This window comes from Vicugna pacos, chromosome 18, assembly GCF_048564905.1.
Source record: "Vicugna pacos chromosome 18, VicPac4, whole genome shotgun sequence".
NCBI lineage: Eukaryota > Metazoa > Chordata > Mammalia > Artiodactyla > Camelidae > Vicugna > Vicugna pacos.
Window position 1 is genome coordinate 14,251,136 of NC_133004.1, and position 25,491 is coordinate 14,276,626.

The 25,491-nt window shown below is 51.3% G+C and overlaps 1 protein-coding gene and 1 long non-coding RNA gene across 2 annotated transcripts in view; one reads left to right on the plus strand and one right to left on the minus strand.

Annotated features, from left to right (window-relative positions):
• The first annotated feature begins 1,023 nt into the window (after nt 1-1,023).
• The window catches only part of TEKT5 (tektin 5), a 35,779-nt gene continuing 11,311 nt past the window's right edge, over nt 1,024-25,491 (plus strand). Inside the window, exons 1-5 of the mRNA XM_006204201.2 lie at nt 1,024-1,676; nt 4,512-4,595; nt 5,177-5,247; nt 9,655-9,798; nt 13,205-13,427. Of these exons, the coding sequence (XP_006204263.1) occupies nt 1,101-1,676; nt 4,512-4,595; nt 5,177-5,247; nt 9,655-9,798; nt 13,205-13,427 (1,098 nt within the window). The 5' untranslated portion in view covers nt 1,024-1,100. The remainder of the gene's footprint in view (nt 1,677-4,511; nt 4,596-5,176; nt 5,248-9,654; nt 9,799-13,204; nt 13,428-25,491) is intronic.
• On the minus strand, nt 1,896-3,938 carry LOC140687027 (uncharacterized). The gene is made up of 2 exons (XR_012061038.1): nt 3,569-3,938; nt 1,896-3,037 (listed from the first exon to the last, which is right to left on the minus strand). It is a non-coding gene; the product is annotated as an uncharacterized lncRNA (long non-coding RNA).

Below are 25,491 nucleotides of genomic sequence, written 5' to 3' on the forward strand. Positions count from 1 at the left end.
ACTTTTTCTGTTTTTTCTTTTTTTTTTTTTTTAACAGAGGTACCGGGGATTGAACACAGGACCTTGCTCCACCATTGAGCTATTTCTCTCCCCCTTGAATACTTTTTCTGGAATAATGACACCCTTACTCTAGATGCCCATTCACCCATTCAGTACTGTGCTGGGTGCTGGGACTTGTCCGAGAGCCGATTCAACGTGGCGGAGCCCTTCCATGGAGCTCTCAGTCCCTTCCCCCTTCCTTATTAAGTTCAGCTTTATTGAAGTATAATTTATGCAAAGTAAAATTCACGTTTTTTGTGGGCCATTCCATGGGTTTTGACAAATGCCGATAGTCATGTAATCAATCCCCCACCACCATCAAGATGTAGGGCAGCGCTGTCACCATTCCCAAAGTTTCTCCTGCTCCTTTGCGGTCAGTCTTCCCCCGACCCCCAGGAAACCAGTGAACTGTCTTCTGTTTTCCCCCCACCCACAGGAAACTAGTGATCTGTCTTCTGCCCATATGGATCTGCCTCTTCCAGAATGTCCTCTGAATGGGATCGTACAGGATGCATGAGTCTAGCTGCTGCCACTTAGCTTAATCCATTTAAGATTTACTCCCATTGTTTTGTGTGCCAAGAACTCATTCCCTTTTACTGCAAAGTAGTATCCCCAGCTGTGGACGGACCACTTTGGTGCCATCTTGGGGACAAAAAGAGAAGGAAGACAACTGTGACCAAATTGGCCCCGAACTGACTGAGTTTACTGGAGCCGAGCACATTAAATCTTCTCCCAATGGAGGCAGAGTTAGGTCAGGAAAGGCAGATTCGATTATTATGGAAAAACAGATAAATGCCATTTCTTGCACCTCCAGCTCTGTGGATTGAAACACTCACATTCATTTTGTTCATTTTTGTGTGTGTGTTTTGATGGTGATAATTGGGCCCCAAATGGAGCAAGTGAGCAAGGGGCCCAGTATGGCCCCGCGGGCCCCCAGCCTTTATGACAACAGTGCTGAGTCACAGAGGTCCTGCCCGTCCCCAGGAGAGGCTTCTTCCCCTTCCTGTGATGTCTTGGCCCCCTTGGGCGGAGTTTTGCCCTAGCGGGGCTGATGGGGGAAGATGGAGTTTCTTGGAACCACTCAGACCGCCAGTTACTGTGGCCCCAAGAAAGCCTGTGGCGTCCATGCGCCGCCTCCGGCGGTGCCAGCCCCAGTAATCCAGGAGTGCTATCAGCCCTATTACCTGCCTGGGTACCGCTACCTCAACTCATGGAGACCCAGCCTCTTCTACAAGATCTCCAATGTCCAGACCTGTGGGGACGAGGGGGCCACGTGCCGCAGCGCCCTGCGGCCGCCCACCATCCTGCCTGCCGTCCACTCCACGCTCTTCTGTCGCTACAGCCCCCGCGACTGGGACCAGTCCAACCAGCTGCAGGTGCACGGGGCAGAGGCCTCGCGGCTGTGGGCCGGCCGGCTGACCGGCGACTCCCTGCGGCTGATGCAGGACAAAGACCAGCTGACGCGCCAGATGCAGGAGGGGACCTGCCGCAACCTGGGCCAGAGGCTGTCGGACATCGGCTTCTGGAAGTCGGAGCTGAGCTACGAGCTGGAGAGGCTTCTGAACGAGAGCCACAGCATGGACGCAGTCAAGCGGCGGCTGGAGTGCGCGGCCGAGGAGCTGACCTGTCCCCTGCAGGTGAGTGTGGGGCGGGGTGGGGGCCTGGCGGCCGCTGCCACCCAACCCCTGCAGGGTGGCCCATGCCCTCCCCTTGGGTGAAGAGCAAGGTGACAGGCACTTTGCAGTTCAGATTGAACCGCAGCATCATCTATAAGCAATTTTTAAGTAAATATATATACATAGATTATACATATAGAATCTTAGTCAACTCAAGATAATCCCAGTGCAATCAGTTCCTCTGTCTGAATGGAATTTCCTTGTCTCCTTGGAGTTACATCAAAATGACAGGGGTTTCATAAGACATTACAAACTTGCGTGTGCATGTGTGTATATGATGGTCTTTAGAGGATGTCCTGCAAAGAGCTGCTTTGTTTTTCTTCATAGCCCTTAAGATCTGCTAACACACTCTGTAATTTTTGTGTTTACCTATTGTTTTTCTCCCCACGCTAGCATATAAGCACCGTGACGGCAGGGATTTCTGCCTGTTTTGTTACCAAGGACTGCTAGTCAGCTGCGATGGACCAGTCCGTCTATGCTGGTCCTTAAGGACCGGTGTCCGTGCTGATTGCCTGTTGTCTAGACTGATGCTCTGAACATCCGCCCAGTCTTGCACAGGGTGTGGCACAGAGTAGATACTCACTTGCTGAATAAGTGGTGGATATCTGAATGTGGACATCCTCCACCCTTCCTTGGTCTCCTCGTCTCCAGTCATATCCTGCAGCAGCTGGAATGGCTTTGGGCTGCATGCGAACAGATATCTGACCCACAGCGGCTCAGTCTGATAGGGGTTTTGTTTACTGTCTTAATGAGAACTCCAGAGGGAAAGAGATGAGGCTACTGCAGCCTCTGCCTGATTCCAGAAGGGACCCAGGTTCCTAGCTTTCTGCTCGGCCATCTTTAGCGTGTGGCTTTTGTCTTAACTGCTTTCAAGGATGTTTCATATCTCACATTGCAAACTCCCGCCTGCTAAGGAGCAGTTGGATAGTCTCATCTGAGGCAGGAAGAGGGAGGTAGGGCGGGGTGGGGGGCAAGGTGCCTACTGTATCTGTCCCTTTTTACCAGGGACTGTCACTTTTCCAGAAGGCCCTTTATGTGATTCCATCTTTAGCCCATTTGCCAGAACTTCCGTGGGCTCCCTGGCTGCAGAGGAGTCTGGGTAAGTGAGCATCTTTCACTGGGTCCTGGAGTGGACATTGGGTGTGGAAGTGGCATTATCTGCCTTGCTTCATGGGAGGTAATCTTGGCCACACAAGATTGATGTTCTGCCACAGCCTGGAGCACGTCAGGGCTCAGAACTGCCTGCCTGGAAACCTCCTGTAGCTGTTTCTGCTTCATGTCTGGTGTGGGGACTTCTACAGTACAGGTCCTGCCTCCAGATCCTGCAGGAGACATGGGACAGGTTCTGATCACTATGGGGTGGGGTCCCTACTGTTCCCCTCCGTCCCCAGGTTTCTCCCCGGGAAGGCAAGTGGGCAGGGCTGCTTCTCAGAGACCCATGGCAGCTACCCTCGCTCTCTCCTCACTCCCCCAACCTTTCTGGAAAGCCCAGCTCTGCCTCATCACGTGTCGCCTCCTCTGATAGCCACATGTTGGCACAGGGACTGCAGACATCTCAGTTCTCTCCACTTGTCTCCAACTCCAAGTTCACCACCTCAGTCCAGGTGCCTCTCATGGGACAATGGTGACTGCTTCCTTCCTGGCCTCCTCACTTCTGCCTCCTCCAACCCATTTTCCAGACAGCAGTCAGAGGGATGATTTTAAATATTAAACTAGATCATTGCACTTCCTCGCTAAAACCCCATTAGTGGCTTCCAGTGCCCCCTAGTTCACATCTGAATTCCCTGTCATGGCTTCTGGCCTCACTTTCTCCACTCTGGTCCCAATGACTTCCTGGCTGCTGCTTCTCCTACCTCAGGGCCTTTGCACCTGCTGTTCCATCTTCCTGGCACATCATTCCCATTCATTTCTGCTGCAGCTCACAATTCAGGTCTCAGTCTGTCACTTCTTTAGAGAAATCCTCCCTGACTCCCCTGCTGGTTCCTCCCCACTCACCCACATCACCCTATTTTCATCACAGCCCTTTTCACAGTCAGAAATGATGGGGTTTCTTCCTGTGTTCACATGTGTGTGTCCTCTCTCCTCTGATGGAAGAATGGGGACTGTGTAGTTCACAGCATTATCCCAGGGACCTTGATCAAGTGTGATACAGAGAAGGAAGAGGTCAGTAAATTCTAAGTGAATCAATGGACCCTGCCTCCTTTTTGAATTTCCAGATGCATCTGCATCCTGACACCAGATGTTCTGCTCCCCTGCCTCCTTCTCACTCTGGCTGCTCTTTGTGACATCACAGGCTAATGGCCTGTCACCATTCTTTCTCAGCTGAGCTCCACTGAGCATCTATTCTACTCTGTTTGTGTCCCCCTGATGGTTGTAAGGTCCATGGCCATGTGGCAGGGCTGCCTGGGTCTCACTTGTTCCTGACCACTTTCCAAAGCTCTCCCCCCATTTAGAGATCTCCAAAAAAGGATTTTCAAATATTCATAGGTAATACTTACAGACAGTATTCTAAGTGCTTGACACCTGTCAAGCTGACTTAACCGCCATGGCAAACTGGAGATGTGCACCAGTTTTGCTTCCATCTGCCATCTCAGCATCCCACAGCCCTGACTGAGGAAGAAGGGGAGGCAGAAGCCCCACCCCCACCCCCAAATGCACAGTGATGAGGCCACATGAAGCATCCAGGTTTCCCAGGAATGAAACAGACCATGGCAAAGGCAGACGTGAGTCACCCCTCTGCTTGGGGTCTACATACAGCCGCAGGGAAAACATAGGATTTCCCATTGCTCCCTGTAGATGGCCCTGGAGTGTCTGTACCAGCGAGAGAAAAGGATCGGGATTGATTTGGTCCATGACAACGTGGAGAAAAATCTTATCCGGGTAAGGTGCCTCTTGGGTCTGGCCAGCCCCCTGAGGGAGGAGGGAAGGTCAGCAGGTGAGAGAGGCTTCAGAGCTGCCTGCCAGGAGCAAAGTCAGGGGTCAGAAAGTGTGGGTGGGGGCCTGGGTTGCAATTCAGAAACAGTGAGAAATGAGGTCATTGGACCCTCAGTCTTTTCATCTCCAAAATGGGCATCATCGTAATAATACCCCCAATAAACAATAGTAAAAGCTAGCGTTGTTGAGCACCTACTGTGAGTCACATACGGTACCGCTTCACATGCATTGTTTAATTTAGTGATAAAATAAGGCATAAGTGAGCACTTGACACATAGTAGATACTGCATTTTCTTTTGATCTGGAGGGATAGGAAAAGAAAAGAAAGTAGGGCAAAGAAGGTGCAGCTTCCACCATTGACTCTTTGTTGCCTGGCCCAAGGATCACTGAGATGAGGCAGGAAATGGAATTTCACCTTGTGGGATGGAGGGTGGGGAGAGAGAGATGGGGATGGGGGCGCTGGCCTGGGAGACAGGATGCTGTGAGTTTCTAAAGGGCACTGCTGTCTCTGACATTTTTCATTGCAGGAAGTAGATTTGCTAAAATGTTGCCAAGAACAGATGAGAAAACTAGCTCAAAGGATTGATCTCCAGATGCGGTAAGAGCTGCTTTCTCTCCTCTGTCTTCGAGTCTGTTTTGGGGTCTCCCAGGTTGCTGGAGGCAAGACAGATGGGTCCTACATCTCCACGTGGTTCTTTTGATCAGTGCTGGTAAGTGTTTAACAACCAGCTCGCCAGGAAAAGAAAAGAATCTTGATTTGCTGTATTTGCCAATTTCAGTGGTGTAAATGCTCCCGTCATGACTGATCTCAGTCTGCCAACATGGTGTTGCTGAGATGTGCATGATTGATTTTCCTGAGTCAAAACACTATTGGTTGTTCCTGTTTGCAGTGAGGGTTTTGGCAAAAGAAACTGACCTCACTGAGGCTCCTCTGAACCGGTGTCTTCCCCAAGCCAGTTTTGAACCTTGGAACATGGTAGAGAGTGGGTGGCCTTGGGCACCAAGATGAGGGGCCTGGGCATCTCCAGAGGGGAGCCAGTGGACACCTTGAGCCGCCATTCCTTTGGGTCTTCAAAGGAATCGGCTTTTTGTTCTTGGAAGATTGTGTAACTGGTATCATGACAAGCCAGGAGGCTCCCCCCGTAATTAAAAGGAAGTTCAAGTTTTAAAGGGCTTGGGACCCATTGCTAAGCCCTTGGCACCCAGCTTCCCTGGAGGCAGCAGCCTTCCCTCCTGGCCTTTGAGCTGGGTACTGGCCTTTAACTCTCTCTCTCTCCTTTTTAATGTGGAATGCTTCATGAATTTGCGTGCCTTTTACTCTTGTAGGGCAAACTGCTCTGCTGGTTTCTTCTTTTTGTTTACTAAGATGTAGATCACAGGTGACGAGCTGGCAACCTTGCCAGAGCTGCCCCTTCCTGCTGTGTGGGGCGTGTGGGCAGCCCGCAAGGGATGCTAAGGGGTCAGGAAGCTTGCAAAGAGGCTCTGGGGGCTTGGTGCCCTGATTGGTTGTACCCTGGAAACAGCAATCACCCCCATCCAACACACACACAGCAGCCCCTCAACTCCACTGAGGCAGTAACAAGGGGTAGCAGGGATAGGCGAGAATCACCCAGGTAAAACAGCATCCAGGGCAGTGTTGAAAAGCTCCCAGCAGATCTAAGGGCGTGGCCAGGGGGCAGATGAGCTGGGAAGGTCCAGGGAGACACGAGAGGTGCAGACCTGTCGAAATGAGATGCAGATACAGCAGTGACTGAGGTGGCAGTTGAATGGATGAAAGCAGGGTTGAGTTCCATCATTTGTATGCCTCTGTCCTGATTTCTGAAAATTCAACCTATCATTTGGACTATGTTTGCCTAATATTGGTCTATAAATTAATTCACTTAAAAAAAAACCCTTAAATACTTGTATTTAAGCAGGAAAGTTTTAACAAAGGGTGTTCTTTGGGCAGGCGAATGCCTTGATTGTACTTTCCTTGCCCTTATTTTTATGATCACCTGCTGTTGGCAAAAGACAATGGTTTTCCATCTGTGTTTGTCATGGGGCTATGACAGCTCAGTGTTGGCGTGATGAGAGGGCTGAAGTTTGGGACAGTTTGAGCCAAAGAAGGAGCAAAAGCCCAGACTTGAAATCGGGGCGCTGGACTCTGGAAGAGAAATCTTGAACCTGAGGTGGGTGGAGGGCTACCTGTGTGACCCCAGGTGGCAAAGCAAGAAGGGGGAGGGTTGGGGGAACTAGAGAGACCAAGACAGTCTCATTGACAGGGAGACAGAACAGAGTGAGCACAGATGTGAGAGGGAGGGAGGGACAGAAAGGGAAAGACACGAAGCCATAATCAGAGAGACGTGAGGGGCAGAGAGAGACACAGACATGGCAGACAATGAGAGAAAGCAAGAGGGGAGAGAGACAGAGAGATGAAGAAGGACAGACACAGAGAAAGAGGAAGAGCAGGAGAGGCTGGGATGAAACCAGCTGAGGCAGAGAAGGTGGGGAGGGTTTGAGAGCAGGTGGAGGGGGGACCCCTCTTTCCCAGGACCGTAGGCCCAGGCACCCTGGAGAGAGGCCGTTTGACCTTGGGCAGTGGTCCGTTTGTCAGAGGATGCCTGTCATCTTGCAGGGAGGCGGCTGGTGCCGCTGGGGCAGCCTGATGGACCTGGGGCTGGCCAGAGCCTCAGCAGAGGGGAGGAGGTCAGTGCCCTTGCCCTGCGGGGAGGCTCTGCCGCTGACCCGCCTGGGCAGCCGCCCTGGCCCCGGCAGGCGCTGGGCTGTTGATACTCGGTTTTCTGGCTGAGGCCTGAGTCCCGAATCTGGGTGAGGCTGTGTCCTCACCTCACCAGGCGCCCCAGCCAAGCAGATAGGGCTTTCCTGACTGGGCAGGAGTCAAGTTCGGGCTCTTCCTGGTGGGCTGACAGTGGGGCGAACCTTGCCCCTGACCAGGGTCTCCAGCTGGGGGAGACAGGGGCTGCCGCCTTCTCTCTCGGGGGCCTCATGAGCAGGGTGCTGGACCGGCTGACCCAGGATTCTGGGGCTCCAGGTTGCCCTCTGATGCTCTGGCAGGTTTCTCTCCACAGTCTGGTCTTGCTTCATACTTCAGTTCATTAGGCAAGATGGACCCTCGTTTATCCATGGCTCTGCCAATTCCGAAGTCCCCAAGGGCCCCAGGATGGCTCCTCCTGCCCCAACATGACCCCCTGGGCATCCTGATGGGAGGGGACCCAGTATTAGGATTTAATTTCATTGCTCCTGGCCTGTTTGAAACCCCTCACCAGCTGCCACTATCCATAGCAGAAAAATAATGTAGCAAAAAAAAAAAAAAAAAGGACATAGGGGAGAAGAAGAGACATACACCGAGGCCCCAAGACAGAGAGAAACCAAGCAAGATGAGGCAGGAAGAGACAAAGATCAAAGAGACAGAGAGACAGAGAGAGAGGGGAAGGGAGAGAAGGAGAAAATGAGAAGCTGCAGGAGAGGAAAGAGAGAGACCAGCCTGGGATGTGCACCGATCACTTTGGTTGTGTCTGGACATCAACCTGCTCAAAGTTATTCCTTCTGTCTTCTCGTTCAATTTCTCTGAGCACGCCAATGCGGAAGTCCCAGCTGATGCTTGTGTGTCTTTAACCCTAATTTCCTTTTTTTCAACCAAAAGAGGAACAGAGAAAGGTTCAGGCTTAGAACCCCCTGGAGACAAGAGATTCTTGCTAGGATTCTGTTAGCGTTCACTTAGTATTTACGTTTCAGGTGACCGTCTATTAATGGAAAAAGGGTTACTGGTTTTCTTTTAAAGACTGTGATGTAGATTTTCCTTTTAAAATACATTTATTTACGTGTTTTACTTATTTATTTATGATTGAAAAAAGAAAAGTAGCAAGTAAATAATAGTAGTACAGGTCCTCTGGGAACATGGCAAGAATCACGAAAGTGGTTCTCCAATGTCTGGAGTTTGGCCAACAGTGGCCTTTATGTCTAAGTGTCTCAGCCAAGATACCAGCCCTGCAGGCTCAAGTCCTGGCCCCACTCAGTTGTCCTCCCCTCTCTCAGCTCAGTCCCTGACTCCATCCAGTCCCTGATCCCGCCCAGTCCCTGAATTTGCCCAATCCCTGCTTCTGCCAGTCTTAATGAGCTACTTGTGGGTCCCTAAGCAACTGGATGTCTCTTGCTTCTCTGCTTTTGCACATGTCCCATCCTCAGCTTGGAATTCTCAGCCCTTGCCCACCCCACACCCAACTTTGTCCATAATCTACTCCTAGTGTTATGAAAACTGAGCTCGGACACCTCCTCAGGAAGCCTTCCCTGACCACCCCTCACCCTGAGTTAATGGCTTCTTCCTCTGGGTTACTTTATATTCTTTTCAAACCTGTGCTGTCCCGGGTATCATTCTTTAGGCTGTTTGTTTTTACTGTATTTACTTACACAAATCTGTGAGCAACTTGAAGGTAGTGGCTGGGTCCTATTCATGTTTTCCTTCCCTTTGTGCCAGGCATAGGGTCAGGCGCAGTGATTTGTGAACCGGTTTAAATTGACTCCAGGCTTTACCCAAAGTATGAATTCATATCTTCTCTATCAGAAAACTGCAGCGGGAGGGTCAGATCTGGCCCACCACCTGTGTTTGGAAATAAAGTTTTCTTGGAACTCAACCACAGCCACTCATTTACACGTTACCATTTGCACTGCTTTCCCACGTAGCTGAGTAGTGGCAGCAGAGTCCGTGTGACCCACAAAGCCTGAAATATTTAGCATTCGACCCTTTACAGTAAATGTTTGCCTAGCCCTGTTCTAAGTGACAACAGTGCTTGGATTGGGGGGTGGGTGGGGAGTGCGGGTGGCCCTGGGTATGTGGTAGGGCATTGAGGTGGAAGAAGGCTGGAAGCCACTGGGGGTGGACAGAGCACCCTCCTGGGGGGCCAGAGACTTGGCTTCCAGCAGTGGCTCTGCCCTGACCGCCTGTGTGACCTTGGGTGAGGGACTCTGGGTAAGTGCACAACCCAGGGGCACGTCCTTGCCATCACAGGGATAACCGGGATGCTCAGCACGCCCTGGAGAGGGACCTTGAGGACAAAAACTCAGCCGAGTTCATTGACGAGAAGTGCCTTAACCTGAGGAACACGTCAGACTGCATCAGCTTCTTCCACGGCGTGGAGAAAATTGATGGCACGTAAGTACCCGGCTCTCGGCCCCCACCTGGCCATGCCTGATGGGAATGGGGTTTCTGGGTCTGCTCCCGCCAAGGAACCACAAAGGGGCATCAACCTGCTCAAAGTTATTCCTTCTGTCTTCTCGTTCAATTCTGGTTGAATGGAAATCCTCGGTTGCAAGCCACAGAATCCGATTCTGGCTAACGGAGGACAGGACGGAAATGAATTTCCTAAAAGGCTGTCAGGGAGCCACAGGTTCCAGGGGAAGGCTGGAGGAGGAGGTTCCGGTGACCGGAACGAGCCAGGGTGAGGGAGCTAATCGGCCTTGTGGTTGGAGCACCGCTGTCTTTCCCCTCTCACCCCACTTTGCCCAAGACCCATATTCCAGCAAGAGAGCATGAGTGATTGGTTTGCGACGGTCCCATGGCCACTACTGCTGGGCGCACCAGACAAGTTCCACAACAAAACAGCTGTGACCAGGAGGAGGAGGAATCCAGGTTCAGTGGGGAGAACCAGGCTGGTGGTGGGTTCTGGAGCCAGGCTGCCTGCCTTCAAATCCAGGCTCCACATGTATACTGGGACAAAGGACTTCATCTCTCTGGGCCCCGTGTCCTCACTTCTACCGCTGGAATAAAAATAGCAGCCACCTCCCAGAGGTGCCGTGAGCACGGAAAGGTGGGCGTGGAGCACTGAGCACAGAGCCTCGTGTAGGGAATGACAATGGCTAACATTTATTGAGTGCTTGCTGTGTGACCTCACTTTCTCGTCACAGTGGCTATGAAGGTGGAGAACTTCTGTCTGCCTGGCACTGTCGTGGGCCCCGGGGACCCAGTCCCCTCAGCCCCAGCTGCCCACCTGGACAGGAGGAAGAGGAATTCCCTTCCCAAAAAGGTGCCTCCCTGAAAGTGGGGCAGCCCGGCTGGCTGGCGGAGTCTCCGATTTCCATGCCCAGGAGGGGCTGGCTATTTAAAGCCCCCTGTCCAGTGATTCAGCTGGAGAACTGGAGCTGCCATTTGTGGCGACTAATCGCTCCAAAGATGTGCTAGCTCAGGGCTTTGTATCAGGGGTTTTCCTAAAGCGGGGCCACGTCTGGGCAGGGAAGAGGACGTCTGGGGACTCTGCTTTGCCAGATCTCTGTTCACAGTTCTCATTGCCGTGGATTAACTGCTGATGAGGATAACAATGCTATCCGTGCCTTGTACCTGATGTTTGATGTAGGCTGGGCACTGTGCTGGGGCCTTATACAGCATCTCGTGAATAATAAACATTTATCAAATGCTTACTATTGTCAGGTGCCGTGATGGGGGTTCCACATTTAGTCAGTCAACAACCCCAGAGGGGTTTTTATCCCCATTTTTATCCCCATTTTACAATGAGGAGATTAAGACTCAGAGAGGTGCAGTGACTGGCCCAAGCTCACAAAGCAAGTGGCAGAGTCTCCATCTGAGCCCACATTGGACACTGGGCCTATGTTTTGCCATGATGTCTTCCTGCCTCGCCAGCAAAGCCTGCTGTGTCCTCTGTTTTCAGAGGTCAGGGGCTCCAGGAAGCACGTCCCCTCTACTGAGGCATGTCAGCTGCCAGGAGACCGGCTGCCTTGGCATATTCCCCCCAGGGAGAGCGTGATAAGGAGTTATTTTCCCTGGGGAGCTCAGCTGTCTGCTCCAGGGGAGGGCCTGGGGGCTGCTGCCTGTGACATTGACATTGTTCCATTGAGCAGTGGGAGGTACCCTCAGAGTAAATCTACAGGTCGCTCCCTGCTGCCTTTGGTGCCTCCTCCTTCCTTGATCCATGGTGAGTAGCTGTGTGACCTTGGAAAAGACACTTGACCTCTCTGAGCCTCAGGTCTTTGTTGAATGAAAGCTCCAGATTACATTCAGTGCCCTCTCACGTCTCCAGAACCCCAAGACTCTCCAGAAGCTTAATTTTAACTCCTGCAAAAGCCAGACAAAACAACCACATTTTGTATGTTTTTAAACATATTTCTATTCACCCTGCAATCTGAGGGTGCTTTAACATGTCCTAAAAGAGTCTTCTATTTCAGATAATTGAATCTCTTTTTTTCCTACTGCCTGAGAATAAAAATCTGCTTTATTTTAAGAACTAGAGACTTCTCGGCTAGAAAAGACCTGGAAAAGTTAGCTCATCTGGTCTCCCTGGGGACTGAAGCCAGCTCAGAGAAAGGCTTCCCAGAGGAGGAAGCTCCTGTACAAAAGTTGGTTGCTTGTTGCAGGGATTTACATACTCAGCCGGGAACAACTTTCTGTTGCCTAAACCGAATCCTTTATGTGCCACCGCCTCCAAGAAGCCCTCCTAGTCTGCCCTTTCCCCAGTCTGCCCTTTCTAATGTAGCCTGAGCTGCGTTTGTCCTCCCAGATCCATTCCCCAGCTGCCCAGCTATGAGTCCTCTAGGGGAGTCTGCCCTCTACATACTGCCTTTCCCGGCTCTTTGCCATCTGGTTCTCAGATGGGTTCAGCCAATAGGAGGGTCACCAGCAGGAGACGGAGGAGAAAGATGTTGGGGATTTATTCTCCACAGCTCCTCCTCTCTTACGAGTTCCCTCTCTTGCCTTTCACAGCTAGGGTGGTGACAGCTTTCTGCATTTGCAAATCCATGAGCATCTCAACACTCTCCGAGTATAAATTCCACTGATTTCCTTTTGCGATCCTGACTGACGCATAATGACCCACTCCATTTGTCTCTCTTCCATCACCCTGCTTCTAAATTCCTTCATAGAACATAACACCTCGCGTAAACATCTTTATTTATCGTCTACCTCAATCCCCCGGAAATTTATCACCATGAGGATGGGGATGTTGCCGGCTCTATCCCAAGTGTCTAGAATAAGGCTTGGCATGTGGTAGGTGTTCAAAGAACATTCACAGAATGAATGTCAGTGCAAGTAGCCTGGCCCCAGGCTCATCTCTGAATCGAAGGAGCCCTGCATCTAGCATCATGCCCAATGTCCTCTTCTTGGTCTGTCTCTGTGTTTTTGGTGCTGGTGGTGGAGGGTTAGAGAAAACGGCTCTTCCAGTGAATCTCTCCTTGCCTGCAGCTCACCACGTGCCCATTCGGGGAAATCAGCTGTCCTTGCTAGCCTGCAGTTGCCTCGTCTGTAAAGTGAGGGGTTTGGATCAACTCAATAGCCCTCAACTGGGGGCAGTTGTGCCCCCCCCCCATTTGGTACTGTCTAGAGACATTTTTGGTTGTCACTGGAGAAGCATTGCTACTGGCTTCTAGTGGGCAGAAGACAGGGGTGCTGCCAAACGTCCTACGGTGCACAGGACGCCCCCTGTAACAGAGAATTATCCAACCCAAATGTCAAAAGTGCCCAGGCTGGGAAAGCTTGGATTCAGAGCTCTCCAAGTCCTGCCACAAACCCTGGGCTCCTCGCCTGGGTTAAATCGCATTTGTGCCTCTTGCAGGATCTCCGTGCCCGAGACCTGGGCCAAGTTCAGTAACGACAACATCAGGCACTCGCAGAACACACGGGCCAACTGCATCCGGCTGCGGGAGGAGGCCCAGAACCTCTTCGAGGTGTTGTCAGACCAGATGTGGAAGCAGTTTACTAACACCAACCTGGCCTTCAGTGCTCGCATCGCCGAGGTGACGGACGTTAAGAACCAGCTGCAGACGCAGTTGGCTAAGGTAAGCGAGATGTGTGTGAGGACCGTGGTCCATGCCGCCAAACCCCCGTCCTGCTCCCAGGGGTCTCAGCACCTCCCGGCCAAGGTGCCACTCACCGTGTTACTGCCAAGATGGTCCCACCACCCCACGGTCTATGAACCTGTCCACCCCAAAAGGAGGCAGAGGCTTTGAGCTTCCTAGAGATGCTTTGAGCCATCTTGGGGGTACATCTTCCTTGCTCACTGGATGATGGAGCTTGGAGCTTGGCCTGCCTGTCACAGCAGCACCCAAAGATGCTACTCATGGCCCCAGAGCCCCTCACTCCATCTGAGGGCCAAGTGGCTGAGAGTGACCAGCAAGGGTGCGTGTCGATATCGGAGCCCCAGGAAATGGGTCTGAGCAGCCCTTCTCCACCCACAGCAGCATCTTTGAAGTGTAAACCCTTGACCTTCAAAGGCTTCAACAGCATCAGGACCCCCCTGGGGAGGGGTGGGTGCTTTTTATATTTGAGGAGCCGGAAGGACAGCCTAATCCTGCCAGTCTCTCCTGCTGCTCCCACGCCAACGTGCCCTTTTCCCTACTCCCATGCTTGAATGCGTCACACCATTTCCCACCTCCGGGGGAGTCCTCTCTGCGTGGAATTTATCCTCTCTGCTCAATTTAGAGCATCCACTGGCTGCCAGATGCTGTGCTAGGAACTGGCATGAAAAGAGGAGCCACACAAACAGTTCCCTGGTCCCTGTGTTCAGGGGATTTATGTTCTGGTTGGGGAGCAGTGGCGGCTGTGAAATTTAGGTGCAGGAAAGACTTGGGGATGACAATCTGGTTGGCAGGGGTTGGGGAGGCAGGGGACTAGCCTTGAACTTGAACTTGCAAAACAGTACCCCTTTTTATTGTGTTTGTATTTAGGGAGGTTTAGTGGGCTGCATGCAGGGTTTGATGGAAATTACGGGGGCAGGCTGAGCCCACCCACCCAGGCCACCCTTTGGCCTGGGATGTGGAGGAAGCAGATAAAACAGAAGTCTCTCTAAAATTAACTGCAAGGTTGTAATAAGTGTTAAGAGAAAAGAAGCAAGGAGATTCACCGGAGATTCTCCTGGAAGTCTTACACCAGGCGGATGAGACAGGCAGGTGACATTTACATCAAGAGCAGATGGACAGGGAGTCGGGTCGCCAAAGGACGGGGGCGGGTGGGCAACCAGTGTTCCCGAGAGGATGTGAGTGGGGTGAGGCTGGAGGAAGGGGCCGGCTCGGTGGGTCACACGGGTCCTCCCTTCCTCCCCTCCTTCCTTCCTTTCTTGAAAAATTGTTCTATTATTGTGATAAACTATACATAACAAAACATTTGCCATTGTCTTAGTCCATTTGCGCTACTGTCAAAAAACATTATAGATTGGGTGTCTTATCAACAACAACTATTTCTCACAATTCCGAGGACTGGGAAGTCCGGGATCGAGGTCCTGGGAGATTAGCGGTCTGGTGAGAACCTGCTGCTTTGTTCACAGATGTGGTTTGTCTTCTCCCCGCGTCCTCACGTGGCAGAAGGGGTGAGGGAGCTCCCCGAGGTCTCTTCCATAAGGACACTAATCCCACTTACGGGCCTTCTGCTGACCTAATCCCCTCCCACAGAGCCCACCTCCTGATACTGTCACAGAGGGGGTGAGGTGTCAATGCCTGAATCTGGGGAGACACAGACATTCAGGCCATAGCAACCACTACTGAGTGCACCGCGCCGAAGGGTTCCGCATCTTCACGGGGTGGAGCAAGCGAGCATCACCGTTACGCGTCTCCAGGACTTCCCATCGTCCCATTTGCAAAGAACCTTGTGTTTAAACTCTGTGCCCATGAAACAATGACTCCCCATCCTCCTCTCCCCTGGCAACCCACCACTTCTGCTTTCTGTCTCTATGAGCTGACTGCTCAGACTAGTGGAATCGTGCGGTATTTGTCCTTTCGCGTCTGGCTTATTTCACTCCGCACGGCATCTTTCAGGTTTCATCGCTGGTTTAGGTCATGTCAGAATGTCCTCCCTTTGTTTAAGGCTGAGCAATACTCCATGGATGTGTATGCCCTGAATCCATTCGTCCCTCCAGAGGCACTTGGATTGCTTTCACCTTTTGACTGTCGCCGAAGTGTTTTCTTTTCATGAGGCATTTCGTGTGGTGGATGAAGTATAGTTCATCGTCATGTTTCACAGCCTGGAGCCCGAGGCCTGGGGGTGACCTGGGAAGTCTCCTGTGGCGGGTCTTGGCGGCTGGTTTCTCCCTGGGAAACGGGGAGTAGGAACTCCTACTTGATGATGCTGTTGTGAGGATTCGTGAGCTGAGCTCTGAGGAGCTCTTAAAGCCATGCTTGGCACATGGTAAACACTCAATAAAAGGTAACTGTAAGTATTAACATTATTATTGATGGAGAGAAAAAGGATCTTTTGGGTGGGAGTGGGGAGCAAAACCTTTTCCCTTTGCACACGTCTCTAGGGAAGTTTTGAACGCTTACTAACAGCCTCATCACTGCTGATCAGAGTGTTCTGCCACCACGTGGATTATTAATAGGCGCCATTGAATCACCAGCTGCTTTGCAAATAAGCCATAACCCATTTGAAATGTACCAAACCCCAAAATGACCCGACTGACATTTGATGTGTCTTCTGGTTGGTGACTACCTCACATGGTGTTTTTCTCAGATAGTAAACGAAGGAGTTGATGTAATGAAGATCAACATATAGCAACCATTTCGCCTTTTGACAGCTCGCTTCAGCGAGAGGAATTGAAATGCTCCCTTTAAATGTCTACTGTTAATTGTTGAGCTTGGCCTGATTCCCCTTGGCAAGAGATGGTTCTGGAAAATTCTAGGCCCCTATCCTTACCTGTGCTGCAAAGCAATTCTTGCCCACGTGCCATAGGAATCCACTCTGAAAGACCAGGTCGACAGTGCTCCCCACGCAGACTTTGAATGCCCCTGTGGTTTAGGGCTGCATAGACAGCCTTAGCTCTTCACCCTGATCCTGGGGTTCTGTCCACAAGCCCACACCCCAAACCTTGTAACTTGTCCTGGGTCCTTGTACTTTTCTGTCAGATTGCTTAAAGAGGGGCTGGTGGCTTCTTTGGGCTGAAGCAGTTGATGGCCACTGAGTTGATGGGCTTTGAAAACTGATTGCTCCTGAGAACCAGCGCCCGGGGGAGGGGCGTGTCTTCTGGATAATCATAAGTCCCTGCCTGCAGCCAGTTACCCAGTCGGAGGTGACTTTTAGAGGGAGACTCGAGGAGGGGGAAGGGATGCGAGGATCCTGGGGGAGAAGACATGGGGGCAGGGACACTGCTGTAGGGTAGCACTTGTTCTAAAGTTGTGGGAAACGACAGTAGGTGTGTTAGTTACATGCATGCAGCGTTAATAGCATCGCATCACACAGGGAGGAAGTTATTCCTTCAATCCTTTTTCAAGCCTTGTGATGCTCTCAAGAGGAAAGTCTCCGTCAGATGCTGAAATGCCTTCCTCACCTCTTTAACACCAGCTGATCTCCGTTTTCAACCGAAAAGGCTGAGAGCTTTGGGTGGGCAGCTGTATCCCGCCAGAGTTTAAATCACACCGTTTTACCTTCATCTTGTTCACGCATTTTTTTGGTTATTTCCATTATGGCAAATGATGCTGATTTTCCACTGGTAATAGTGATATAATGCTTTGTTTTTAAACAAATGTATTTCAGGTGTTTTTTTTTTTTTAAAGCCAATGGTTTTGAAAAGATTGTTAATCGTGTTACGAGGGGTGTGAGGGGATGTGGACAGCGTGGAAAGGATGGTAGGTGAAATCCTGACTCTTGGAAAACAGCAATGTCAACCCATGTGTCTCCAACGTTACGGCGTATGCAGTAATCCCCCGTGTTACCTGGGGGCTGCATCGACGTGCAGGTTCTGACTGAGCGGGTCTGAGGCTGGGCCTGGGAACCTGCATTTTGAACAGCCTGAGCGGGTTGCCAATGTTGCTGTGGGAAGCAGGCAGAGTGTAGGTTGTGGAGCGAGTTGGCTTTGACCAAGTGGCCGTCTCCTTCCCTCCTCCTCCTTGTCCTCCACCCTCTCTGTCTTCCTCCTTTCCAAATATGGGGGGAACCAAGTCCTTCCACAGGCCAAGGCTCAGTCCTCCCATTTGAATCAGATTTTCTCTAATTGCATCTTGCTTCCAAGCTTCCGAGCCAAGCTTCGAGGGATCAGGCCCACTCACCCCACCACACGGATCGTGTCCGATTTACACAGATGCAAACGCCCCTCCGCGGTTTCTGTCACCCCTCAGCAATGCCTGCCCTTGAGTCAAAATCTCGTTTTCCCATCTTGGTTATGAATGTGGTCAGAGCAAATGACATTAGGAGCTGGGGGAGCAGGAAAAGCCAGAAGCACAGCCTCGACCAGGTTGTGGGAGAGACGGAGAGATTTCTCTGCATTCTCTCAACTGCTCTCACCTTTGTGCAAGGCTTTCTTGCAGCCAGAGGGAGCGAACAGGAGGGGCCAGACCTTTCACCATCCCACCTACTCCACCTGGCGCCTCCTCTCCCATTTCAGTGGATGGCTCTCACTTCCAGATTCTTCCAGAAGTTTCCAGGGACTCAATCCCAAATCTTGGAGTCCACGTGGACGCTTCTTTCTCTCCCACCCCACATCCACCCCATCAGCAAATCCGATTGGTTCTACTTTCAGAATCTCATCACTTCCCACTCTCCGCTCCGCTTCCACCCTGACCCGGGCCTCCGTCCGTCATCTCTTGCCTGGATTCTCGCTGCTATTCTCCTGACTGCTCTGTTTTTGTTGTTTGCCAACTGATGAGCTGGTAGCCTGTTAAGAGGGCATTCGATCCTTGAGTTGGCCGACTAGATTCACAGAGAGGAAAAATTTCAATTGCTTTAGATTCTTCAGAAAACCTTGAAGAGTTTAGCTGGAGAAGGCAGGTGACAGGCTCTCCCTGTCGGTGTCCCTGGGTCACGACTTTCACCTTGGCCAGGCGGTGCTCCCGTGGGGATTTCTCTGCACCCCTCGCCTTTGCAACTGCAGCGCCTCTCGAAATGCGTGGTGCCCGGTGAGGTCTAAGTAAATGTGGATGGAGTGGCTTTTAAGTCAGAGGATAAACACTTGTAGTCCGTGGGGTTGAACTTGGCCCACATGTTATTTGGCATTCTCCTTTTAACAGCTTTATTTTTACTTGACATGTAATTAGCTTGACAGGTATTTCAAGTGTAGACTTGGAGCAGCTGTGATGTACATATGTCATGAAGCCACCACCTCAGTCAAGGAAGTGAACACATGAAGGGGGTTCCTTGTGTCCCTTGTCCTCTCTCCCTCCTGTCCCTGCCTTTCTGTTCCCAACACAACCACCGATCTACTGTCACTACAGATTTGTTTTCATTTTCTAGAATAATTATATAAAGGGACCATGTCTTTTGCCTTCTTTTTTTCTCACTGGGCTTTGTTCATTCAGCGTGGTTGTGATTGTTAGTTTCCTCCTTCTTATCCCTGAGTCTTTTTTTTTTTTTAATTTGGGGTGGAGGGGGAGGTAGATAATTATTAGGTTTATTTTTAAATTTTATTTTATTTTTAATGGAGGTAGTGGGGATTGAACCCAGGACCTCGTGCATGCTAAGCAGACACTCTACCGCTGAGCTATCCCCTCCCCCTTGTTCGGGAGCCTTGTATGTCCTGTATGGATACAGTCTTGTACATAGACAACCCTAGTGTGGAAAGTGTCCATACAGCCCAATTCTTGCTGATGGATATTAGGATTGTTTCTAGTTTGGGGCTGTTACCAATAAAACTGCTCTGAAGATTTGTGCACATCCATTTCTATGCACTTGCAGAGTTTTAAAAAAATATTTTGGTTAAAAAGTGGAGATTTTAGGTAAAAGTTCAGGTTTCTAGAATCTCTTGAAAACTTGGTGGCTCTCACAGCTCTGAGCCCACATTTCTGCAGGGGAGCAGGGGGCAGGAGTTGAGTGGCCACTGCCTCCCTTTGGCCAGGGCCCGGGCTCTCCAGCTGGCCTCGGTACCCACCCCCCGTGGGCCACTTGGCTTATTTGCACCCCCTGCCTGGTTCCAGCAGGCTTGTGCCTTGGCCCATTTTGTTCTGTGCGTCGGAGGAAACGCAGGAAAGCAGTCTGGCCTGGAAAGAGCTGAAGAGAACACAGAGGGGCCTCTGAGTTTCCACATTGAAAGCTTTTGCTTTTATTGTGAAATTTCTTTGGGGTTTTGACTTCCAAGTGGTCCTTAACACCAGCAGAACCACCCTCCCCTGGAAGGCAGCGCCAGAGCAGGAAGGCGTGGGGTCCCGGGGTGAGGGCCTGCAGTTGCCATCTGGGGGCCCCAGTGCCTGCCGTCAGCCCGTCTGTTTGTCCAGAGAGGACTGGAACCCTTTGTGGAGTGGGAAATGCTTTTGTGCTTTGCAAGCAGCCAGATCTCTTCCAGCACCAGTGCCCGCAGCCAAGCTCCTGACGGCTGGTTTCTAAAACTGGCCCAGCCCAGGGGACGTGGAGCCAGCCTGCCTGCGCCCCAGTGGACAGTCTGGTGAGGAGGGGGCAGGACAGGGCCTTAAACACCATTGCATCTAGTGAGAGAGTTCTCGTTCCAAGTTCCCTCCATCAAGCAAGACTTGATATGATGCTAACCTGTCTTTGCTGTCTCTCTTTGGTTTGAGATCCCCTTGCCAGCCGGGCCCCAAGCCTCAGGCTGGCTTTGAACCTTTGAGAGACAACAGAACTTAGAATTAACGTCTCCCTTTTTTTTTTTTTTTTAGCATCTTCTCTATTATGATGGTAACCTCTCTTAGTGGCAAGGCATTCTCGTTTTCCACATGTGGCAATAATATAAAGATGCCATGTCAAATATATTTGTCCAACGCTGATAAAAGAATTGATTTGAAGAAACAGATTAAATAATTATACAGACATACGCGGGTTTGTGGGTATGTAGGTATGGCAGAGTAATTCTCAGGAAAAAAATATCTCAGGGCTGCACACAGTAGGTCTCTTTGCCTGATGCTCACTGAGCGCCAAGAGGAATCAAAGGCTTTCCCGTGTCACCTGGGCTCAGGCCTCATCACTGTACCTGGGCAGTGTGTGCCTGGGGACACCCAGCACGAGGGGTCCACGAGAGCTCAGATGTGGGCAGTCCTAGGGTTTTGCCGAATGGTGGGGTGATGGGAGGGTGCTGTGTCACCAGTTATCTGTCCACGATGACACAGTGCCAAGTGGGAAAGGAACTGCTGGAATCAGGAAAACAGAGCCAAGGTTCAGAGCTGGGAAGGTAGCCAACAAATGCAGGAAGTTGGAGGGACCAGACAGGAGAGGGGGCAGAAAATGAGCACAGGTCAGCATGGCACGGGCAGGGACTGGGGACAGTGCAGATGAAGCTGTTCTGAGTTCGTTTTGTAAACCAAGGAAGCCATTACTGCACCCTGCAACGGGGTAGCCAATCATATGCTTTGACCAGAAGCTCTGCATGAGACAATCACTGGGATTGGTTACTGCTGACACCAGAAGAATATAAGATGCAGCCTGGCCGAGGCAGAGGGCTGCCTTGGCACCTCCTGGGTATGGGTGTGTCCCAGCAGTCTCCTAGTTTCTCCCAAGTTGTGACTTGTCTACCTTTGGGTCCTCAGCTCCTTGCCTGCTTGGGACCCGCTGCCCAGCCTCACACTCCCAGCTTTTACATCTGCTTGCCCTGTTCTGGTCCAGATTCCCCTTCCATCTCAACACTCTTCATCTCCCACACTGAGCCTCAAAGTGCAGTGTGGATGGCTGGGTTCAGTTCTGGCTCTAGCACCACCTGAATATGTGGCCAAGGTCAGGTTGCCCCAACTCTCTGTGCTTCAGTTTCCCCTCTGTCATGTGGGAGCAATAGTGTTTGGCAAATATTCGTTGTGAGAACACGACCATCCACACTGATCACCTCGCAAGTGCTCAGTGACTGTTAGCTATAAAAATGGTACAAAGCCATGGTCTGATTGGTGACCTGCTGCTGGAGAAGGACAAGCAAAGTGACTGAAAGAACACGGCCCCTGGAATCAAAAGACCAGGGTTGAACTTGGTATGGCTAAAGGATCTCGGGCAAGTAACTAACTCCTCTGGGCCTCAGTTTCCTAATCTCTGAGAGAGGAGTAATCCTACCAGCAGCGAGGATCAAGTGAAAAGGTGCAGCTGAGCAGTTCTCAACCCCGATCTCAAGGGATTCTGATTTAATTGATTGGGGTTTGGCCTGAGTATCCAGCCTTTCAAACTCCCCAGCCAAGACTGAGAACCAGAGTTTCAGAGCTCAGGCTAATGGTTCTCAGGTTGTGGTCCCTGGACCAGCAGAATCAGCAGCACCTGGGAACCTGTTAGACGTGCACATGCTCGGGCCCCCTCCCGGACTTTCTGAATCAGAAACTCTGGGCCCAGCCATCCGAATTTTAACCAGTCCTCCAGGTGTGTCTTCCAGGTGTAGACATGCAACAAATGGTTGCCAGTCCCCTCCCCCAATGCCTGAGGTCGGTATTTACCGAGCACATCCTGTGTGCTAGACTCTGAGTTAGATCCTAAGGGGGAGGATGTTCTCATGATGGAGACATTTTAAAACAATAAGTAAACAGACAATTAATTAAAAATTGTGATAAGCATTAAGAAGGAGCCCCTCGAGAGCCTGAGAGAGTGGATTCCCAGGAATTTTCCCAGAATCAGACACATGTCCTCTGTAGCAGGGAGCCCCCACCCCTCAAGGATTTTCCAGATCCCTCCAGAACTTTCAGGACAGCCGACCCCAGACGGCCTCTGAGCAGCCGATGTTTGTATTGGCCTGGCATTGTCTGAAGGCAGCTAGCTGGCCGCCTCTGGACAGAAACAACTGTGAGCAGGGTTGACTCAACGTCTCCTCTCCAGAGCAGTAATTCTCACCCAGTGGCATTTGCCAGTGTCTGGAGACATTTGGGTTGTTGCAGATTGCGGGCAGAGGGCGGAGGGGCGTGCTACTAAGAGACAGTAGGTAGAACCCAGCGAGGTTGCTAAGGACTGCAACGCACCGGACAGCCTCCCACAACGAAGACGTTGTAGCCCCAAACGTCGAGAGTGCTGAGTTTGACTCCCTGCTTTGGGGCATTCATGCCCTGTGTTTCTGGCCAGGTCCCCCTGGAGCCCTCCCCAACTTGCTTTTCCTGCTCCCGGGCTTGGCTGTATTTGAAACCCTTCTACCATTTGACCAGAAAAGAATTCCAAGCTGCCTTCTCCTTTCCTGAGCTGAAGAAGCTGCACTGAGCCAGGCATCTCCTTGGAAACCCCTTGGCTTCATACAGTTCGGAAAACAATACATTTGCAAAGTTGCACATATTATCCAGGAGCCCAAAGCCGGCTAGAACTGCGAGATCCATTTTTTCCCCTCTCCACATTCAAACTAATTTCCTGGCCCCAGAGGCTTTCTCTACTGTCACAAGACAAGATGCAGGCAGATAGTTTTACATGGCAAACAGCCCTGCCAAACACATCCCCCTTTTCAAAGCCTTTGGGTGGATTTCTGTTCTAGCCAGGAATATCAGCGTGCTTTTCCGCTGAGCTGAGGCTGGTTTCGTCTGAGGCAAATCTGGCACCTGCCTTTCACTCCCCATTCAGGGCCAGAGACCATCTCCAGCACGGAACCCACCCTTTCCCCATGCTGGGGCCTGGGCCTTGCCCTCAGCTGGTCCCCTACAAGGGCTGAGGGTGGACGGTCATGGTCTAGCTTGCTGTCCTGTTGCAAGTGGAAGGAGAAAGCGAAAACAATTCGCCGTCACCACAAAAGACTCTTAGCCTTGCTCCGTGCAGCCAGAGCGCCAAGTGCTTTTCTAACTTTAACTCATCTTTCCCTCCTACAAACCCATGAAGAAGGGGTTACTATTAGCCCCATTGTACGGATGAGGAAACTGAGGACACGTGTTTCTCCTCAAGCTCCCCACCCACCCTCACTAGTAAATGGCAGAGTTGGGATTTGAATGTAAGTGTCCTGCTGAGTTCATTCTTCAAGTTAATGTGAACATCTCCCCCCTCCCACCACCACAGCCTAACAACAACAACAACAACAACAATAGTAATATCTAGATCAATCGCCCTCCAATGGGGCAACTTTCTATCCCAGGGGACGTCTGACAATGTCTGGAGACACTTTTGATTGTTACATCTTGGCAAGGGGTGCTATTGGCATCTAGTGGATAAAGACCAGGGATGCTGCAAAACACCCTACCGTGCACTTCACTACCCCCACGGCAGAGACCAACTCAGCTCCAAATGCCAATAGTGCCAAGGCTGAAAAGCCTTGGTCTTCTGGCATTAAGGTTTGACTTAAAAAAAAGAAAAGAAAAAGAAAGGATAAAAGGTAGTAGACGGATGGATACGTGGATGGATGGATGGCTGAAAGGATGGATGGACGGATGGCTGGAGTGCTTGTTACGTACCAGCCACTGTGCTAAACATAGAGTACCTACAGCAGTACTCACTGTCACCCTCTGAGGTCGACACTGTTCTTATCGCCATGACATAGATAAGCAAACTGAGGCTTGGAGAGGTTTGGCAATTTGCCAAGGCCACGTGCTCCGCAGTGTGGTGCTGGCATTTGCACACCAGCTGGCGTTCCCCAGACTCTCTTTAATAGGAAGCACGTCCTGACTTTAGGGGCTGCTATCTCCTCAGCACACTCCAGCCATTCCCAGTGCTCCGCATTTTGCCTTTTGTAGACTTCTGTGACCTTCCTTCTGCATCTGTCTATCCTGCCTTGGTGTGGGCCCTCATTTCTCTCAGGCCCCCACTGGCCATCTGCTCCCTGCCTTTGGCGCTCTGTCCACTCTCCAAATGGCAGCCAGAGAGACTTGCTGCAACTGCAAACCTGAGCCCGTCCTCCTCCTGCCTTAAAACGTCTCATGCATATGATCACGTGAGCATTTTGTTAAAATGCAGATTCTGTTGGTAGATCTGGGGTGGGGCCTGAGATGCTGTATTTCTAACAAGTGCTCAGGGTCCAGTGATGCTGGTCCACAGGCCACACCTTGAGTAGCAAGGCACTAGAGAAATTATTCTCTTCTCTAAAGGCGGGAAACCTCGGAGGAGCAGCAGTTTTGTGTGAGATGGGCAGCTTACAGGAATCAGGACTTCCGTGACAGCATAGTAGGGGCCTCAAACTACGCCCCCGGGCCACGTATACCCCTGCCACTTGTTTTTGTAAATGAAGTTCTATTGAACACGGATCCCCTCCCATAGTTTATGTATTATCCATGGCTACTTTTGCACTGCAATGGCTGAGCTGAGTGGCTGTGACAGAGACCATACGGTTCATAAAGCTGAAACTATCTACCACCCAGACCTTTATAGAAAAATGTGTCCACTGTCTACAACATCTTCAAAGTGCTCTGGAAGGATGTGTATTGGGACTCCTGGCTATTTGGAGGGGGTTGACTGAGGACTTAAAAACAAAAGCACGCGTGCGCGCGCACACACACACACACACACGCACACACACACGCCCAGAGGCATACCGGCAGCTAACAGCTCTCAGGCTGGAGCTCGGAGGAAGTGGCTCGGGGCACATGGAGCGGGCGGTGGATGATGGATTAGACCATGTACATGGTCCAAGATCACTCGCAGTGCCCCAGCCAGTGAGCAAGCACAGGTCTCAAGTCTTCATTTGCTGGACAAGGAAATCAGGCCCCACACAGCCCAGGTTTCTCAGTAGAGGTGTCAGTTCCGCAGCTGGTTTGTGTTAGGGCTTGGATGGGAACCTGGTCTCCCGACTGCCCACTCAAGGCTCGTCCCTCCAAGACACCCTGAATGGAGGCCCCTGTGGCTGGGAATCTGCCTGGAGGAGCGGTTAGGTAACAAAAAGATCTTTGGCTCCCCAGGCGGAGGGATGTGGCCCCTTTGAGCTGACTCCCTCTCTGAGCTGCATTCCAGAAGCCGAGAGGACAGTCCTCCTCCATTGCAGGGCGACCCCTTCCTTGACCCCTTATGCTCAAATAAGTGGGTTGGTGGCGGTTGAGCCTGAGCCCTGGAGGCCTGAGGGAATTTAAGTAGCCTGCCAAGGCAAATTCTGTCAAATGAATCTGAGTTTCCTACTGTCCT